Source organism: Polyodon spathula, chromosome 7 (genome assembly GCF_017654505.1).
Source record: "Polyodon spathula isolate WHYD16114869_AA chromosome 7, ASM1765450v1, whole genome shotgun sequence".
NCBI classification, from domain to species: Eukaryota; Metazoa; Chordata; class Actinopteri; order Acipenseriformes; family Polyodontidae; genus Polyodon; species Polyodon spathula.
Window position 1 is genome coordinate 36343809 of NC_054540.1, and position 15242 is coordinate 36359050.

The 15242-nt window shown below is 40.9% G+C and overlaps 1 protein-coding gene across 10 annotated transcripts in view; it reads right to left on the minus strand.

Annotated features, from left to right (window-relative positions):
- The window catches only part of LOC121318597 (ELKS/Rab6-interacting/CAST family member 1), a 369254-nt gene that overhangs the window by 267584 nt on the left and 86428 nt on the right, over positions 1 to 15242 (minus strand). For all 10 annotated transcript variants that reach the window (XM_041255448.1, XM_041255447.1, XM_041255446.1 and 7 more), the window contains 2 exons: positions 6638 to 6805; positions 1660 to 1827 (listed from right to left, as the gene is read on the minus strand). In XM_041255448.1, coding sequence (XP_041111382.1) covers positions 1660 to 1827; positions 6638 to 6805 — 336 coding nt within the window. The remainder of the gene's footprint in view (positions 1 to 1659; positions 1828 to 6637; positions 6806 to 15242) is intronic.

Genomic DNA, 15242 nt, shown 5'->3' on the forward strand with positions numbered 1-15242 from the left:
CCAATGAAAGAAAAATTGAATTTTTTGTCCTAAAAGCAAACCATTATGCCTGGCGCAAACCCAACACAGCACAATACCCAGGTAACACCACCCCTACTGTGAAGCATGGTGGTGGCAGCATCATGCTATGGGGATGCTTTTTACTGGCAGGGACTGGGAAGCTTGTCAGGATAGAGGGCAAAATGGATGGAGCTAAATACAAGCAAATCCTTGATGAAAATCTGCTTCAGTCTGCAATAGACCTAAGACTGGGACATAGACTCACCTTTCAGCAGGACAATGACTTCCAAGCACACAGCCAAAGCAACACTGGAGTGGCTTGAAAACAAGAAAGCGAATGTCCTAGATTGGCCCAGTCAAAGTCTGGACTTGAAACCGATTGAGAATCTGTGGCAAGACTTGAAGATTGCTGTCCACTAACAATCCCCATCCAACTTGACAGAGCTTGAACAATTTTGCCAAGAAGAATGGGCGAATATTGCACGATCCAGATGTGCAAACCTGGCAGAGACTTACCCCAAAAGCCTCACAGCTGTAATTGCTGCCAAAGGTGGTTCTACCAAGTATTGACGTATCTAACAAAGACATTTAAAATTTTTTATTTTTCATTAACTGTTGTTTGACAATAAAAATTCTCTTCAAATTATTGAGTAGGCTGTGTAAATCAAAGGGAAAAAAATCCCATTTAAATGCGTCAAGATTTCAGGTTGTAACACAACAAACTGTGAAAACGTCCAACGGTGGTGAATACTTACTACAGCCACAGCCACTGTGCGTGTGTGTGTGTGTATATAAATATATATATATATATATACACACACACACGTACACACACACACACACACACACACACTACTTTCTGTGGTACTGTACAATTATTTACATTGACGGTTGACAAAAACAAACAAACATAGTTATATGTTTATATGTACAGTACTGTAGAGCGTGGTGACAACACAGCGCCTGTACTGCCAATTTAAGTCACGTGAAAGGGATTGACCAATCACCTGCGGCCACTCGCCAATCAAAAAAGATCAAAGGTTGGCCAAACTCTCTCTAAATACGGCTCCGAGATAAATGATGAGTGCCCTCTGGTGTCTCATATTTGCATAGCAACAGATAGGCTTGAGCAATTAAAGCTGGAAGGAAACCATCAGAAGTGGCCAGATAACAGAGAGATGTTTTCTAGGAATTTCCAGTGAGATCATGACAGACTACAGAAACTCATTCACACAATACAAGGAATATCAATACTACATGTCAATGCTGAACTATGTATAGTCGTGGTTATGGAACTTAGTTTGAATATCTTATCTAACTCAATAGAACGCTTAACTACAATGCAAATTGACCTTTTTTCATATTTATTTTTTTATGTTCACTTGGGTCTATACATAAACTGTTTTTAACTGAGGGAGCCCACAATCCCTCTACTGTGAAATCTGCAATAACGTACACTCAGTTATCCTCTATTACTTAATTGTATCAGATTGACACATTTATAAATATATAAATGAGTGTGGTGTGGCAGGTCTAACACTGGGATTGTGGTATCTTCATTAATATTTAACAGCAATAAAGCCCCGTACATCAGGCACTTGTCAAAACCACAGTCCATAAATCAGTGTGCTGGTAGTTTCAGTAACGGAGGAGTCTTACCTTCTTCTGCAGGACATTGACTTTGCGCTCTTTCACATCCAGCATGTCCTTCAAGTCATGGATCTCCCCGTTGAGTGTGCCCTTCTCCTCGTTCATCTCCTGGATCTGCTTAGTCTTCTTGTTCAGCATCGTCTCCTTCTCCTCAAGACGCAGACGCAAGGCGTCCACCTGACAACAAGGACCCGCAACCACGGTATTAGAAGGCATGCCATACCCTCACAGCTAGTATACAGAGGCGTTTCATCATGTAGATCAGTGTTTCTACAAGTCTCGCTACCAAGCAATTACTTAAGGGGATAAGAGCTTTAAATGTTTTATTCTTTCTTTTTTTTTTTCACCTAACCCCTAACTTTTTATGATGTTTGCCATTTCAATTACTTTTCTCTGTAGTATCATAATCCACCTGTCATCATCTGAGCCTGTAGACTCCTATCAGAATCCACATGGCATCATCTGAGCCTGTAAACTCCTAATTGCCAGCTCCTTTTGAGTACTTCCTGATTTCAAAGATGTCGCACAATGCATCCACATGCAACAGTCAGAATGATTGTACAGAAAACATCATAAGGAGGTTAAGGGAAAAACAAAATAAAACAAAAAAAAAAATACAAATTTGAAGATCTTTCATCCTTTAGTCAACCTTTCAGTGTCGTTGCTAATGGTAACTGCTATTCAGCATTCACCCACCCCCATTGCATTGCTCTTGTTATGGCTTTTATATTTATTACTCCTATAGCGATCATACTGTACATAAATAGTGTCCAACAAATCTTTTGCACAAGAGCAATTGGGTTTTGGTGGGACTGCATTGCACTGGTTTAAGAATTACTTAGCATGCTAATTACAGTCAGTCAGTGGTGACTCAAGGATTCAAGGCAGATTTACCAGAGGTACCACAAGGTTCTGTGTTAGAAGTACTGGTACATTTTCAACTGAATAGTGCCATAAAACAGAAAACAATGCAGTAGTGTGTTTTTGATTGAGCTCACTACTCCCCCTAAGTTTACCAAAAAAGGAGAAAAGGTAGGCGCCATACAGAGAAATCCACAACCAAAAAACTAGTTTTTCAAAACGACTATAAAAACACAAATTTCAATATGAAATAAAAAAAGAAATTTAGTGAATGGATAGTGAATATTGTGTTTTTGTGAGCACCGACGCTGATAAAGAGAAGCCCCTCGCTCCAGACCCGGTCATGCACAGAGATGTTTAACACAATCTCACAGCTGGTGGCTCAGTGAGGACCAATGGAAGCTCGCTGACCCTGAACAGCTAAGCACAATGTGAGCCGCCTCCTCTCAGTAATCCCATTACAGATTATCAGGGTTTTTTCTTATTCATTAGCTGAATATGCTGCAAACCATCCAGTCGTAGATGCCAGACAGCTTCTCAGTTAATCTTCTTTTCTTTGATATGTGAAAACAGATGATATTTGTCATTTTAAAAAAGGACTGGCTGATGCCATCAGAAAAACATTTCCACAGGGAATCGTCTGGCTCAGTGGCGAGACAGACTTTGCAATTGTCTTGGCTGATCATAACAGATGTATCCTCAAACTAATATCCGACATTCTTACTTCAAGGGAAGACTAATATTTTATAAAGAAATGTAATGATTGAACAAAGATGTTTGACAATACCTCAGATGTAAGCGTCAATGCAGTTCCCAAGCAAATGTTACAACTGCATGGCTTGTGCTAAACGCTGTTTGCCCTGGGACACTTCTGTAACCTTACAGTGTAAATTCACAAGAGATTGTGAGAACTGAAGGTCAGTGTGTGTCCTCCCGATTCCTCTGCCAAGCCAATTACACCCAGGAGCTCGACAGCACATGCTGGCATACTACTATCCCCTAAAGGACAAAGGCCAGCCCTGCAGGCATCTGCTCAAGCCCACTGGGCATCTAGTCAATAGGAGCTACTGTAGCACTGCGAGACGAAGTAGTCCCAAACGATTTTACATTCCAACCCCATGGAAAAGTCAGGGTCAATGCACCCCCCTCCACCCTTGACTCCATGCCTTGCAGCCGGTGCCTTTACCAGGTGAGCCACTCAGGGACCCAGCTTGACCAGGATTTTCTTCAAAAGGTCTTTGAACTTCAAGTTTAAAAAGTGTTAGCTTTGTTTGGTTCTTATGGTCATCTAAAACAGGAGAGAAGGGCAGCTTTGCAGATATTACCTGGGCTTCTTCCTGAAAAGTATTTCTAGCTTTCTGGATGGCTGCTTCCACACATGCTACATTGCTGTCTAACTCAGCTTTAACAGTGTTTCACTGTCACTCAGAGCTATCGTCTCCAGGGGAGCTAAGCAAGTGTAAAGATGGTCAGAGAGGGGGCTCCTGACTGTGAGATAATGTGTCTCACACTGTTGGCCTGCTGTGGTGAGCACAGCATTTCAATGCCAGAGTGCAGCCACTTAGAACAACAGGATAAAGCCCAATACCGAACTTAAACATTAAAACTATTTTCCAGGACAGTGAAGTCCCATTAGTTCTCAGAACACCCACTCTAAACATAGTAGACCAAAACATGCGGTCGGCTGACGGCAAACACTTCGGAGGACAGCGTGTTAGTCTTCACCTCTCCCAAGTCAGAAAAGGGGTGGTAGCGGTGAGCTGAGCCTATTTTTATTAACTTTTATATTTATTTATTTTTTAAGTAAGAACACATACATATCCTAGGATAAAAATACCTATTTTGCACTTTTTGCATTTATATACTGCACAGTGAGGGAAAACAAATCACTTTTTGTTTTATTTTTGTGTCATTGTTAACCTACTACTAGCAGTTATATTACTTTGCTCTGGACTGGCATTTGGATCACAGATTGACATACAGGAAAGTAGACTGAAAGTAGGGAGGAAACCGTTGTCCCCAAAGTTGAAACTACAAGGGAATACAAACAAACTGCACTGTCAACAAGCGGTGGCGAGCAGAAAAGGTCCCAATCAATGAAAGAATGTACCGAACCGACAACAAGGAATGCAACAGTTGAGGGATGCTGCAGCTTTAATGTGAAACCCAGGAGCTCACTGATGTTCACATCTGGTAAACAGGGCTGATTCAACAGCAGACAGGAGGGTCAGGCCGGCGCTCAGCAGCTGCTGTTCAGTAGATCCAAGGGTGGGACAGGAACTGTATACTTAGCAGGTGATGAAGTAATATTAAAAAAACACAAGTGTTGCTGCATTTTTTCCCCACAAGCTCCTGAAATCCGATTGTATCATAGCATGTGACACGACTGAGGTCTTTTTGTGCTTTCAGATGAAGAAATAGTGCTGCTATGGTAACCGATTTGTATTATTACTATAAATAGGGAAGATTATCTTATTGCTTATAAGCAGCACTTCAAAGTGGTCCCTATAAACAAACAAATACAAATCTGTGGTAGTTATTATTAATTTATTATTATGAATATTACTATTAGTATAGCTATTATTTGTATTATTATTATTATTATTACTTCTCAGTGAAGCAGAACAGTATGATTATCTAGCTATAAACTAAACTTGGTCTATTATGACCACCTGGACTGCCTTGCTTAAAGTGTCTTTCTTCTCGGTGAATTTAATGTGTGAGGTTGACACCAAACTATGATACAGCACTGCCCTCTGGTGGCCAACAGAAAATATTACACATTGGATTTTAATACTTGCAAATATCATTTTTAAATGTACAGTAATCCGTCGCATATCTGACTGCGGTGGGACCTGAGTAAGAGCAGATATGCAAAAAGTTGGATGAATAAATCCTGTTTTAAATACCATTTTACACAGCTGTAACAATTGCTATATTCACACAATTATTGTTTTGAGATTCAGCTTTTATTAGGGAGCTCCCCTGAATCCCTTGTTCAGAAAGATACAGGGCAATAATGCTTGTGACTGGGTAGCCGTCTGCCGTGTGGGTGCACGAATTCACTGCTGAGTGACAGGCAGGAGATCGAGATGGAGGTTGAAGCTGATATGCCCCGAACAGGATTTACTTACATATCAACACACTGAACAGCTCACGTGACACTACCCGCAATGGCAGTGCATACAACACAGTGGATACAAATTTTGGTAGGATCTATAATCTCTGAACTAATCTTTTCTGTTCAATAATAAACTAACATTGCTGAAGAGGTTGATAATGGCGGATACGTGACGGGCAGATACACAACGGATTACTGTATTGCATAAATGTATAAATATGTTTTACCACCAACAGTTTTTAAAAGATGTAGCATTGGGTATTAATTTTTATTTATTTATTTATTTATTTATTTAATGCCCCATTTATCGTTGAAAGTATTAAACATTTTTAGTGTCAATGAAGAACTCCTATTATACACAGTGTCTCCAAGCTGGGGGTCGGGGACCCCTGGGGGGGGGTCAGCAAGATGATTTCAGGGGGAGGGTCGGAGCATGCAGAGAAATGTTGTGGTATTTGGAGTTATACCCAGCGACACTTACTACCTTGATTTCAGATCTACTGTACATTTATGGCCTTCATTTCCAATGCCTGTGCTAACAGGGTGTAGAACACAAGGAAGCGAGAGTAGGAACAGATTTCACATTTTCAGCGTCACTAGGGGCCCAAGAATGTTTGGGAGCCCCTGTTTTACTCTGCAGCCCCAGCAGAGCTGCACACTAAAATGTCTTTGTTTTTTATGCTTTAGTTATTTCAAAATAAAGTATGAAAAGAGATATAGTAAAAAGTTTAAAAAAGATCAATGTCCATCCATCCATAATTATTAAACACTCAACAGGCAAATGTTCGGTCTAAAAGTGTCTTTTAATGTCTTCAATTGACATTGAAAAAAGACTTTTAGTCGAAACACTTGTAATTTAATTTATTGCATTTCTTTTATTTATACCATATTAATAAAACAAAGAAAAAAAAAATACCGTAAGCTGACAATCCCCTAAGTCTTCTAACAGTCCCTACCCTTGTCTGCAGAGTCATGCACTGCAATGTATTTCTCCAGGGTCCCTACCTCTGTCTGGAGAATGGCTGATCTCTGCTCCTTGGCAGTCAGGGACTCCTTCAGGACCTCAATGTGCTGCTTGCTGTCTGAGAACTGGTTGGTCAGGGTCTCCAGCTTGGTCTGCATGGCCAGCAGCTCCGTGTCCCTCCGAGACAGATCCTGCTTCACCTGGTCAATCTGAAGGGGGAGGGGGGTGCGGGAGAAACGTCAATCATTATCCAGAAAACAATACCAAGACCCTGTATGAATATTCATACATGGTGTACACGTGTGTACTGCATGATGGTATTCTTCTGAAGTAGATTTCTCCAAGAGGGACCAGAATATAAAAAAAAATACAAATACAAAAACAGAAATAAACAAACAGTTTAGGTAAACTCCCAGTTTCAGTATCACAGTTATCTTAACAAATGTATTTTTCTTATTTGGAAGAATCAGTTTGTATGCGATTTTCTGTTCCTTGAGAATTTGTTTAAATGTGTACGTTTAAAAGCACCTCTTTGGCCTAGAACAGGCTCGAAAACGTGTCTTCTTCAAGTACAGCTGGTACACCACAGTGTAACCATTAACCCGTCCCCCAGTCCCCCAGTGAAGGCAAGAAAAACAATAATAAGAAATACTGCATAGAGCAAATGTGGTATTTGTTTGGCTTTTTTTACATTGGTTAATGGTTCATCTCTCTGTTATTTCAGACTCATAGCAAGTTGCTTGAAAAGGTTACATTGTTTGCCTCCCACAAGCTTTTTAAAATCTCTGTAGACAGATATGAATGTCAAATGTACTACCTTCTAGCTAGAGAATTTAGGGTAGTTTTACAGCAACAAAGTTTTGAGGGAAACTGAACAATTCCACAGAAACAATAGGTACGAAAGTAAAAGAAAAGTTTGTGGCAGACAAAACACATTTGCATTTAGTTTGAAATCAGCTGAATTCAGGATTGAACTGACTTAGAGGTTGTGGAATTACATTATTACAGCACTTTGTTCACCAGCAGCATTGTCCAGAGGTAATATACAACTGATCAGTAGAAAAACATTATAATGCTTACCGCTGGTAAAGTACGAGAATTGAAACCAATGTTAAGGTATAGGAATTCACTGTGTTTTCAAAGTTAAGAATTAGTGGCATTTTAATAGTATAGAACAAAATATAACTGGCCACTCATGAATTGGCAATGGTACTACAGTCAGAACCTGTAAACATGATTACTTGTTAATCCTAATTCTGTATTGCAAAATTACAGTACAGTAATAAAATACACACAAGAACTGTTGTGGTTCATTGATTATTGAAAAAAAAGTCCAGCTATTAAGTCACTTTTTAGAAAGTAAACCAACATGATGATTTGTTTAAAATCTCTTTTCAAGATTTTCACAGTGTTTATTCCAGTCTTTAAATGAACTTTTTTTTTTTTTTTTTAATTCTGAAAAAGGTAAAACACCTTTTAGTTTTACAAAACTAGAACCAAACAACCAAGTGATATATTCCAAGTTCTTTCAAGCATTGCCTAGGGGTCTTGTTTTTCTTTTTCTAACATGAACATGATTTTTTCTGCTAAATATATAATATATAAATATAAATAATGAAGGAAATGCTTTGAAGATATGAGCTAATGCACAACAACCTGCAATGCTGTGTTACCAGCTTGCTGTGTAGCTTAGCAACAGTAATTCACAGCACAAGGGGACACTGCCTTCCGTCGCTAGATTCTGATACTCTCAATAACTTCTGGTCTACCCAATACTGCAGTACTTTACATCATTAAAAGAATGGGACTTTGTCAAAACCAAAATCTCTAACAATGAGTCTCTTACTGTATTTTTGTGCAGGTATTTATCTTCTGCACATACATAAACAGCTAGTACACAGTTACATACATGTTCACACATTAGTTGTTCACACTTATGTGTCATACTATTATGTAGCCCAAATGATATAATTAGAAATCTGCAGACAGGGGGAGGGCAGTCGTTGGAACAGCACAGTGATTTACGACTCATTCTCCACAGAGACCTGAATAAACCTGTTTGCAGAGGGAGGGGAGGGCAATCACTGGAACAGCACAGTGCTTTACTATTCATTCTCCACAGACCTGAATGAACTTGTTTGCAGAGGGAGGTGACGGCAGCCATTGGAACAGCACAGTGCTTTACTGCCCATTCTCCACAGAGACCTGAATAAACATGTTTGCAGAGGGAGGTGATGGCAGCCATTGGAACAGCACAGTGTTTTACTGCCCATTCTCCACAGAGACCTGAATAAACCTGTTTGCAGAGGGAGGTGATGGCAGCCATTGGAACAGCACAGTGTTTTACTGCTCATTCTCCACACAGAGGCCTGAATAAACCTGTTTGCACAGGGAGGGAAGGGCAGTCATTAGAACAGCACAGTGCTTTACTGCCCATTCTCCACAGACCTGAATGAACTTGTTTGCAGAGGGAGGTGACGGCAGCCATTGGAACAGCACAGTGCTTTACTGCCCATTCTCCACACAGAGACCTGAATGAATTTGCTTCAGGGATGGAAATAAGACTCTCACTGCATAGCTGTTTGGTTCACTCCTGGTTTTACTGTGAGTTTAATAAGACACAACTGAGCTTGATAACTATACACAGTGGCTACTCAACCTTGTACTAAAAACTTATATGAGTGAAACTGCTGTGCAATAGAAGTTTAATTGCCATCCCTGCCTACAGATTCACTAACATCTGGTACTTTCTACCCTGCAGTATGTCAACCATTTCTTGATAGGTTTACTGTTAGTGGGAATCAAAGCAGCTATAGATTAGGGACAGTGTATTTAACAAAACTCAAACTCATGTTCTTCTAAATAACGTGCTCACCAGACTATAGTTCTGAGAGCCAGGACGGGGTGCAGGACTAGGGTGAGTTTCTAACACTGGAAAGTTGTGCCTTCAAGCCCTGGAAGAAATCAGTGACCAGGTCACGATAATAATGAAAGATTTAACGAATGAGCTGTGTTCCCCAGTAATCCCAGACGTGAATGGCACTATAGTACAAGGCACGGAAAGATTCCCATTGCATAGCAGTTTGATCCAGTTTAAAAATACACAACTGAGCTTGTCACCTGGGGCTAATCACACTTGTATTAAAACCTGGAGTGGATGAAAGGAATCCCAAACTTCCTGAAGGGGATACCTAGTGATTGGGGCATGCAGGCATTGCTATAGACTATGGCTGTGGATTGCATCAGTAATCTGTACGCTTTTGTAAATGCTAACTCAAAAAGGAGCCATCTGGCTGTAGAATTCAATTCAATTCAAATGTCGAAAAGGCCATTTTTATATCAACAAATTGTGCCGTGAGGACTGTTTGACTATCAAAAAACAAAAAACAAAAAAATACACAATGTTGTGCGCAACAAACGTAACAAATTTAAGCAGCTTTGTTTCCACTTGTGTAAGTTGAAATGGTAAATTAACTCAAATCAATGGCGCTGATCAAATAATCTAATTATCAGTTTGTGCAGCTCAAATATACAGTGGCCACTGAATTAATCACTTACTGCACACACTAAAGAAATGAACAGGTGACCTCTTGACCATCACATGACCCTGAAAACAGGTTTTACATATATAAAAAAAGAAGCAAAAACAATCTTGAGGCTGTATTCATGAAAGTTAGCATGTGTACCAGCAATATGTTAAATTCCAGCTTTCTAGAAGATGTGCGCAATGATTTTAGCAAATTGTTACATTTAGCCTGCTACAAAAATCTACATTTATCTATCTATCTATACAAACACATATACAATTTGCTGCAAATATTATTTTGCAATATATATATATATATATATATATATATATATATATATATATATATATATATATATATATATATATATATATATCTTTAAAAGCATTTTGCTGAAACACAAACTAGCTTACTGTATATGAGGTCAGCCCCTTACAAATGTAATATACTTCATGAATAACTATAAAACTCTTAACAGTGCTAAGTGTTAAATAAGTGCTAAAAGCCTTCTAGTTGAAACGTGTTTCATACTGTAGTCCATGCATGCCACACCAGTTAATCAGCTCTACTGTGAATCTAAGTCATGTCGCCACGTGAAAAGGTGGGTTACTGTTTTATTGCAGGAAGACACTAAAAGGCTAGGCAGTTATTGGTAAACAGCTCTAGGAGTGCCAGAGAGGGAGTGAGAGAAAGACAGAGAGAGGGAGCGAATTAGTAAACCAGAGGCTGGGGGAATGCCAACGTCTCCTTGGGAGGGGTTTGTATACGCACTTATTCATTCTCTCGATGTAATGCAGCAGGGATATTAACTTGACGATGGCGTTTTGATTCACATGCTTATATCACAGGGTTTATTTTTCTGATTTTAATCCACAATATACAGCAATCCCCCCCTTTTAGTCAGGAGCTATTGGTAAGAGGCCATGCAATTGGTGTTTCGTCTTTTAATGAGAATACAAATGCTAGTTTAATAGCATTATAGGGCAATGGACAGCCATGACCATACCACCTAATAACCTGTTGCCTTACAACGAGGCAGCACAGTACATGCAAAATCAGCCCCGCACATTCTACTTGAGACCAGCAAGAGATCCTCTACACTGTCACAACTGGCGGTGGAGTCCACATCATTATCCAGTGCTATAAGTATAGGAACTCATTTTTTCTCAGTTTGTGTTGTTTCTTTGCTCATTGTATTCTGTAGCTGAATTTCACTCTTATGACCACTTTACAACAAGAGATTTCAGTTTGTGAAAGGATAAGGTCTTTCATATTCCATTCATTCCTGATTTATTTATTTGTTCGCTCTGTAACTCTCTCCTACATATTGTATTTTATTACATTTTATGCAAAATATATCATATAAGGTTGCTATCCTTGCATGATGGATTTTTTAAGACTAAATATTTATTTTATATAAATATATATATATATATATATATATATCATTTATATAAATATATTAGCAAAAAGTTATATATATATAATATATATATATATATATATATATATATTATATATATATATATATATATATATATATATAATATTTATATTTTGCTTGTTTTTTTTTATTGAAGACAAAACAGTCTTTCCATTGAATGGGCACTATGAACCAAAAAAAATTACTGATTCCCTACACTGTGGTCATAAAACGGGTACAGCACGTATTCTAAATGTTTGCAGTCAAGCAGTCCCACATGAAGAGAACATTAGGGACTTATATTATTTAGGGTATCGTGTGATTGAAGACAGGGGGAGGTTTGATATACTATCAGGGCATGAGATTGAAGCAGGATACCATAACAAAAATAAAATGGCGTCTCCGGTCTTTTTTATTTATTTATTATTTTCTTTACACCAGGGGGAGTACGTGTGGTGATTGAAGACAGGGGGAGGATGTGATATACTATACAGGGCATCGTGGTGATTGAAGACAGGGGGAGGATGTGATATACTATACAGGGCATCGTGGTGATTGAAGACAGGGGGAGGATGTGATATACTATACAGGGCACTGTGGTGATTGAAGACAGGGGGAGGATGTGATATACTATACAGGGCATCGTGGTGATTGAAGACAGGGGGAGGATGTGATATACTATACAGGGCATTGTGGTGATTGAAGACAGGGGGAGGATGTGATATACTATACAGGGCATCTGTGGGGATTGAAGACAGGGGGAGGATGTGATATACTATACAGGGCATCGTGGTGATTGAAGACAGGGGGAGGATGTGATATACTATACAGGGTGGTGATTGAAGACAGGGGGAGGATGTGATATACATCGTGGTGATTGAAGACAGGGGGAGGATGTGATATACTATACAGGGCATCGTGGTGATTGAAGAGGGGGAGGATGTGATATACTATACAGGGCACTGTGGTGATTGAAGACAGGGGGAGGATGTGATATATTATACAGGGCATCGTGGTGATTTGGGGAGGATGTGATATACTATACAGGGCATCGTGGGGGAAGAGGGCATCGTGGTGATTGAAGAGGATGTGATATACTATACAGGGCATGAAGACAGGGGGAGGACGTGTTATACTATACAGGGCAGTGGTGATTGAAGACAGGGGGAGGATGTGATATACTATACAGGGCATCGTGGTGATTGAAGACAGGGGGAGGATGTGATATACTATACAGGGCATCGTGGTGATTGAAGACAGGGGGAGGATGTGATATACTATACAGGGCATCGTGGTGATTGAAGACAGGGGGAGGATGTGATATACTATACAGGGCATCGTGGTGATTGAAGACAGGGGGAGGATGTGATATACTATACAGGGCATTGTGGTGATTGAAGACAGGGGGAGGATGTGATATACTATACAGGGCATCGTGGGGATTGAAGACAGGGGGAGGATGTGATATACTATACAGGGCATCGTGGTGATTGAAGAGGGGGAGGATGTGATATACTATACAGGGCATCGTGGTGATTGAAGACAGGGGGAGGATGTGATATACTATACAGGGCACTGTGGTGATTGAAGACAGGGGGAGGATGTGATATACTATACAGGGCACTGTGGGGATTGAAGACAGGGGGAGGATGTGATATACTATACAGGGCATCGTGGTGATTGAAGACAGGGGGAGGATGTGATATACTATACAGGGCATCGTGGTGATTGAAGACAGGGGGAGGATGTGATATACTATACAGGGCATCGTGGTGATTGAAGACAGGGGGAGGATGTGATATACTATACAGGGCATCGTGGTGTGATCATGGTGGGGGGAGGTGGTGATATACTATACAGCATCGTGGGATTGAAGAGGGGGAGGATGTGATATACTATACAGGGCATCGTGGTGATTGAAGACAGGGGGAGGATGTGATATACTATACAGGGCATCGTGGTGATTGAAGACAGGGGGAGGATGTGATATACTATACAGGGCATCGTGGTGATTGAAGACAGATGGGGAGGATGTGATATACTATACAGGGCATCGTGGGGATTGAAGACAGGGGGAGGATGTGATATACTATACAGGGCATCGTGGTGATTGAAGACAGGGGGAGGATGTGATATACTATACAGGGCATCGTGGTGATTGAAGACAGGGGAGGATGTGATATACTATACAGGGCATCGTGGGGATTGAAGACAGGGGGAGGATGTGATATACTATACAGGGCATCGTGGTGATTGAAGACAGGGGGAGGATGTGATATACTATACAGGGCATACGTGGGGATTGAAGACAGGGGGAGGATGTGATATACTATACAGGGCATCGTGGTGATTGAAGACAGGGGGAGGATGTGATATACTATACAGGGCATCGTGGGGATTGAAGACAGGGGGAGGATGTGATATACTATACAGGGCATCGTGGTGATTGAAGACAGGGGGAGGATGTGATATACTATACAGGGCATCGTGGGGATTGAAGACAGGGGGAGGATGTGATATACTATACAGGGCATCGTGGTGATTGAAGACAGGGGGAGGATGTGATATACTATACAGGGCATCGTGGTGATTGAAGACAGGGGGAGGATGTGATATACTATACAGGGCATCGTGGTGATTGAAGATGGGGAGGATGTGATATACTATACAGGGCACTGTGGGGATTGAAGACAGGGGGAGGATGTGATATACTATACAGGGCATCGTGGTGATTGAAGACAGGGGGAGGATGTGATATACTATACAGGGCATCGTGGGGATTGAAGACAGGGGGAGGATGTGATATACTATACATCGTGGGCATTGAAGACAGGGGGTGGTGATATACTATACAGGGCACGTGGTGATTGAAGGGGAGGATGTGATATACTATACAGGGCATCGTGGTGATTGAAGACAGGGGGAGGATGTGATATACTATACAGGGCATCGTGTGTGATTGAAGACAGGGGGAGGATGTGATATACTATACAGGGCATCGTGGTGATTGAAGACAGGGGGAGGATGTGATATACTATACAGGGCATCGTGGTGATTGAAGACAGGGGGAGGATGTGATATACTATACAGGGCATCGTGGTGATTGAAGACAGGGGGAGGATGTGATATACTATACAGGGCATCGTGGTGATTGAAGACAGGGGGAGGATGTGATATACTATACAGGGCATCGTGGGGATTGAAGACAGGGGGAGGACGTGATATACTATACAGGGCATCGTGGGGATTGAAGACAGGGGGAGGACGTGATATACTATACAGGGCATCGTGGTGATTGAAGACAGGGGGAGGATGTGATATACTATACAGGGCACTGTGGGGATTGAAGACAGGGGGAGGATGTGATATACTATACAGGGCATCGTGGTGATTGAAGACAGGGGGAGGATGTGATATACTATACAGGGCACTGTGGGGATTGAAGACAGGGGGAGGATGTGATATACTATACAGGGCACTGTGGGGATTGAAGACAGGGGGAGGATGTGATATACTATACAGGGCATCGTGGTGATTGAAGACAGGGGGAGGACGTGATATACTATACAGGGCACTGTGGGGAATGAAGACAGGGGGAGGACGTGATATACTATACAGGGCATCGTGGTGATTGAAGAGGGGGAGGATGTGATATACTATACAGGGCATGGTGATGATTGAAGACAGGGGGAGGAT